Source organism: Homarus americanus, unplaced genomic scaffold (genome assembly GCF_018991925.1).
Source record: "Homarus americanus isolate GMGI-L3 unplaced genomic scaffold, GMGI_Hamer_2.0 scaffold19318, whole genome shotgun sequence".
NCBI classification, from domain to species: Eukaryota; Metazoa; Arthropoda; class Malacostraca; order Decapoda; family Nephropidae; genus Homarus; species Homarus americanus.
Window position 1 is genome coordinate 1,211,058 of NW_024732238.1, and position 6,321 is coordinate 1,217,378.

The 6,321-nt window shown below is 44.3% G+C and overlaps 1 protein-coding gene across 1 annotated transcript; it reads left to right on the plus strand.

Annotated features, from left to right (window-relative positions):
- The first annotated feature begins 200 nt into the window (after positions 1-200).
- LOC121868277 (endoglucanase E-4-like) lies at positions 201-6,321 on the plus strand. The gene is made up of 15 exons (XM_042368701.1): positions 201-300; positions 550-695; positions 1,517-1,679; positions 1,991-2,073; positions 2,385-2,529; positions 2,638-2,733; positions 2,896-2,984; positions 3,350-3,443; positions 3,909-3,967; positions 4,360-4,478; positions 4,722-4,887; positions 5,005-5,172; positions 5,337-5,482; positions 5,729-5,837; positions 6,107-6,321. The coding sequence occupies exons 1-15, from the start codon at positions 240-242 to the stop codon at positions 6,212-6,214; spliced, it is 1,752 nt and encodes a 583-aa protein (XP_042224635.1). The 5' UTR covers positions 201-239; the 3' UTR covers positions 6,215-6,321.

The window sequence follows — 6,321 nt, forward strand, 5'->3', positions numbered from 1 at the left end:
GCATAACCCTTTATCTTAACGCAGGTAATAGCTGCCTGAGAATTGATAAGCCACCAACAGAGGAGCTAGGTGACATATGAAGGTCACCAAGTGTAACGCAAATAGGTAAAACATTATTGTGACGTTATCAACTAGTGAAGTGACTGAAGATCTCAAGATAACATGGAGGCCGCCCAGAGAGAGATATATAAGTGAAGGAGAGGCCACCTCCCGTCACAAGTGTGTCTCAGACCGCAGACATGACCAGCGACCTCGTCCACGTCCTGCTGGGGGTCGTCAGCCTCACCCTCCTACACACAGGTACTGACTCAGGTCATCAGCCTCACCCTCCTACACACAGGTACTGACTGAGGTCGTCAGCCTCACCCTCCTACACACAGGTACTGACTCATGTCATCAGCCTCACCCTCCTACACACAGGTACTGACTCATGTCATCAGCCTCACCCTCCTACACACAGGTGCTGACTCATGTCATCAGCCTCACCCTCCTACACACAGGTACTGACTCAGGTCGTCAGCCTCACACTGCACGGTTTTTACTCTGCAGGAACTGAGGCCCAGATGTGTGAAGTCATCACCATCATCCGAGAGACTCAGAATAGCTATGACTGCAACTTCACCGCCCAGACCATCATCCCTATGAATGGTCTCGACCTCGTCTTCGGGTTCGACGTTGCCCCGACCGGCGTGTCTGTGAGTGAGAGTTGTTCTGCTTACCTCTTTTTATTTATTTATTTTTATATTTTTTCTCTTTTTTTTACGGGGATTAGCCCACCCGGGCACAGGTCACTGACCCACGTCAGGGCCTAGGGGGCGAAAATATAATAATAATAATAATAATAATAATAATTAGTATTAAAAATTAATATAAATTATAATAAATAAAATAATAGCAATAATAATAATAAAAATACAAACCATAAATAACAAAGAAATTAAAAATAAATCAAGAGTGAGAAACGACATACATTATGTATATTGTGCTGTCGACAGTAAAAGAAACAATTGAGACCCTGCAACTGTGTGTAAATGAGGCAGAAAGTTAGGTCAGCAACCTGGGACTTGGTCACAATTTTTGTGGTGCCATATGGCAGCAGGGTCTACCATTAGACAATACATTATGCTTCCAATATCTTCCCAGGCGGTAGTATCTCCCTGCTTGATAGCTGCCTACTACCTACTATCAAAATAACTGAACAATACTCACAATCTCCTAAGTCTGCCACATATGATCAGATAATATGTATGTACACTGGTTCTCGTGATGGGTTAAAACACCGCTCATGAATCCCAAGAACAACATCCTAATATTCACCTTCATCAATTAATTTGACGGTTTTAGTACCATACATTGAGCACATTAAAGCTTAAAAATATGTTATCTAACAAGAGAGTAAATGTTCATTAGTACCAATATGATGGCGGAGGTGGAGTGGAGGATTTTGGCCTTCATGGTGAGGCGCCCAGAACCCGCTGGAGCCGAAGTAACACGCACTTTTCCTTTATCCTATCAGTTCTGGGATGGCGGCAAAGAGGTTATAGACTCCACCCACTACAAGTTCACCAACGATAAGTTCTTCGAGACGGGACTGTACGTGGCAGAGCACTTCCAGGTGACTTACGACGGCGAGAAGCCCAACATCATCAGTATTGAGCTGGCCGGGTACGAAGTCTGTGGTGAGTGACTCTTTTAATCTCCTGGTGACTTCTAGCTTTTGTATCAGCCGAGAAAACAAGCTACAGTATAAAGTATAAGAGAGAAATATTATAATGATGTGAAAAAAGTGGAATAATTGTCATCTTCCTTTGTCTGTCTTGAGGGGTGACGTCACGCCACAGTCTCAAACCGTTTAATCGTCTTACTTACGGTGCCAGATATTACTTCCTCACTCGTCTAAAACCAAAATTACTTGTGTGTCATCTTCATGCAGTTTTAGTCCTCTGGTCTCTTCCTCCCTCCTCATAACTCTCATCTTCACCACCTACAGATGGCACGCTTGGCTGGACCACCGATGCTCCCTTCACTAACCCTTGTGAGCCAACAGGCATGGGGAAATACGACTACGCCCAGGTCAGTATCTGAACAAGTGTGTTAATGTGGAAGTCATTCACCCTCTAGTTGATGTAACGGAGTATAAAGACATAGTCATTTATGAGATCCTTGAATAAGATTATATCCATTCACATTATGACTTTAGTGCAATTATTCTTTAAATGTCTTAGTCAGATAAAAACTGTTCCTCGAGTATGAACACTTACCTCTTGGGTTTGGTGATACACTCCTGAATAAAAACAATATTCTACTATTAACCGTTTCTCTGAGGAACCTTAAAACTGTTAACTATCCTAAGCGACTCTTCCCTGTCTCCGCCTCACTTACAGGCTCTGTGTGAGTCCTTCTTGTTCTACGAGGCTCAAAGGTCAGGAAAATTACCAAAGGACCAACGAGTTGAACCCTGGAGGTGGGACTCTGCCATGGACGACGGTGCTGATGTGGGCCATAACCTTACTGGCGGCTACTACGACGGTGAGAGAGAGGCCGTCATCAAGTGATAAACAATATACCTAAATACATCCAGCAGATGTACCAACACTTGACCTTCCAGCCTGACTCAGGATCATATCTCCCCAACAGCTGGTGACCACGTCAAGTTCGGCTTCCCGATGGCCTACACAGCCACCGTCCTGGCCTGGGGACTCATAGACTTTGCTGAAGGATACGAGGCAGCTGGTGAGTAAAACCTTACGTTAAGTTTGGCTTTTAGGTGTTATAGTACACCCGGTTTAAAATAATATATATGCATACAGCAAATTGTATTTAGATATCAATAAGAAATGAAAACTTCAAACACATGTAGATCAATTGATCTTACTGAGGTTGGTGGTCACACAGGTCAGACGGACTACGGTCGTGCGGCCGTCAAGTGGGCCACTGACTACTTCCTCAAGGCCCACACCGCTGAGTACGAACTGTACGGCCAGGTGCGTCTACCGTCCTCTCACTGATGTTTACTTTCTCTTATCACCACATAGTATTACAGAGCTTCACATGACACCATAATACATCATATGACCTCATACAACATTACACCCCAAAATATCCCACATCACATAACAGTACATGATATCAAACCACATCACGTAATATTACACGATATTATACAGCATCGCATAACAGTACAACACTTAACAATACAAACTAATACATAGCAATATATCACATCATATAACATCGCACAGCATCACAACTTAACATCACACAATACAAAGACCAGCTCCTGATATTACAGGTTTTAATAGTTCTTGGGTCTCCCCTATCATCTAACCCTCGCTTGTGTCACCTCCAGGTTGGCTCTGGAAACATAGACCACAGCTTCTGGGGACGCCCTGAGGACATGCATATGGAGCGACCCGCCTATAAGATCGACAAAGAAGCTCCAGGTCAGTATAGCCTCTAGAGTACAACGACAAAGAAATCCTAGAGTTCAGTGCCATCGTACTCAAAGAGTTAATTCAGTGTTTTCAAGGAGATTAAGTAATCGTACTCAAGAGTTTAAGTCACTTTACTCAAGGGTTCAGTCACTTTACTCAAGAGAATAAAGTCATCGTACTCAAGGGGTTAAGAACTGTTACTTAAGTCTGGGCTTCTGCACCAGACGAACTCTTATGAAAGAACTGAAACACAAATCCCGGGAAAAACTGACAATGTCTCCATCTCCAAGAGTTCATTATACAGATCAGATCCGCGGTACCTCGCTACATAGCTCTGGATACCAGACCATGTGAAATAGCACACTCGGTTACAGGAATTTTTTTATTATTAATTAAAATAAGCTTCAAAATTCACCCCTTTCTTTGGATTTTTAATAAGAGATAAGACTCAACAGTCGTTTCCTTCTCCTGCAGGAACTGAATTGGCTTGTGAGACCGCCGCCGCCCTCGCTGCTGCCTCCCTCGTCTTCAAGGTACTGACCCGCTTCCTCCTTTATCTTGCCTCTAATATATGTTTCTATACAACACTTCATATTTTACTTAAAGATAAATACACAAAGAGTATTACGTTTCTTGTCTTACTTTGAAATATCCTGTCGACATCCGCTTGTGATGTTTACTATCCCTCAAGTAACTACTGTAATGACACAAGGATATTTTTGTATTAGTTAAGAGCCTTCTGCAGTAATTGCTCAGTTGAAGAAGATTGCAAAACTGGTTCGATCCCAATTCACTTTCAATAAACCCACAGCTCAAATATAAATCGGGGAAGTAAAGGTAGAAGAGTGCAGCGCCGGCCACACTGCCTTCTTGTTTACAACTTAAAAAAAATAATGCAAATAACATACATATCAACACCTTACAGAAGGCTAACCCCGACTACTCGGCTGAGATGTTGGAGGTGGCCAAGGAGCTCTATGCCTTCGGCGACGAGTACCGTCTGGAGTACCACAAGTCCATCCCTGACGCTGCTGACTTCTACAGGTAGGTACCATAGTGTATGTACCTCATATACCTGAGGCAGTCAGATATTTATGTATTTTGTGATAATAACAGAGATTTGCGAAAGGAAAATGAATACTACAGAAGTTGATGATCAGTGACACGGGAACATGATGCTCATTGGTTACTCATCAACATTTATAACATTACTGAGAGTGACATAATAACCTGGTGGTTTACCTCAGGTCAGTGAAACATAATAACCTGGTGGTGTATCACCTACAGGTCGTGGAGCGGGTACGGAGACGAGCTGCTGTGGGGCGCACTGTGGCTGTACCGCGCCACAGGAGACGACACCTACCTCACCAAGGCTCAGGAGGCCTGGGATGAGTTTAACCTGGCAGAAGGCGCGCTGCAGTTCTCCTGGGACGACAAGAAGGCTGGCGCCTATGTAAGGAAATTAACTGACAGAATAATGTGACGTTGTGCCGATACATGATTTCTGTAGCAAACTCTAAACATCATATCAACACTGACGTACTTACGCATGAACTTTGGCCTCACACAGGCGCTGGGCTCGATGGTGGACCCAGACAACACTATGTACGCTGATGCCCTGAAGGCCTTCCTGGAGTACCTGAAGAACGACGCCAAGTACACTCCAGGCGGCCTTATCTTCCTGGACCCGTGGGGCTCCAACCGTCACGCCGGCAACGTTGCCTTCATTTCTCTCTGGGTCAGTTTATTATCACTAATATAATACATTATCAAACTGGAGACATAATCTACGTCAACTGGTTCTAAAATTTTTGGTGTGGGAATTTTAATTCACAAACTTTTCAGGGAATTACGAACGATATTTTGTAAGCGAGTTAGCTGACCCCTATGTGTATTATCCAGGCGGCCAAGTACGGAGACCCAGCAGACGCGGACGCCAACAGGGAGTGGGCTGAGGGCCAGATCGGTTACATCCTGGGTGACTTCGGTCACTCCTTCGTCGTGGGCTTTGGTGTAGACCCTCCCTCACACCCCCACCACCGCTCCAGGTACACACTCTACCTCTCTATTACCATCACCCACATGATGTACACTCTACCTCTCTATTACCATCACCCACATGATGTACACTCTACCTCTCTATTACCATCACCCACATGAACTAACACCTACATAGTTCTTATCAGTGCACCAACACAGGTGTGTATGAGTCTGTTTACACTACGCATGATCCTGTGTTGAAGGTTGTGACGCAGTGGTGTCTTACTGACCCTAGGATGTTCTTCCTCCTACAGCTCCTGCCCGATACCACCAGATTCCTGCCTTAACAACCAATGGGGTCAGAACCAGCCGGGACCCAACCCTCACACCCTCTACGGCGCCGTCGTCGGTGGACCAGATTCGGTCAGTCTTACCAGATGGTTGATTGTTGTAGGTGTGGCAGAGACAAGACTTGTTTCCTCACACCACTTACTCCAACCATTAGGCAGACGTTACTTGTGTACTTCGTTCCCGTGTATTTTTTCACGTTCCCTTAACCTTTGTCAATTAGATTCATGAACAGGTGTGACAGGTGAAATTCTTGCCCTCCATTCACTTATCACGTCTTATGTTGTTATGCCTAAACTCCATGACTGCTGAGTACAGTTGTACATTGTTCCTTCACTCCACAGGGTGACGGCTACACCGACAAGCGCATGGACTTCCAGCACAACGAGGTGGCCTGTGACTACAATGCCGCCTACACTGGGTGTCTGGCCGCCATTATCGAGAGTAAATAAATAATGAAGCTCTTTGTCCACTGATTTATTTAATTATTTTGTCATTTTATTACTTACACTTCCAATTCGTCTTTATTTTTTCCATAATAAATACACGAGAAAATAAA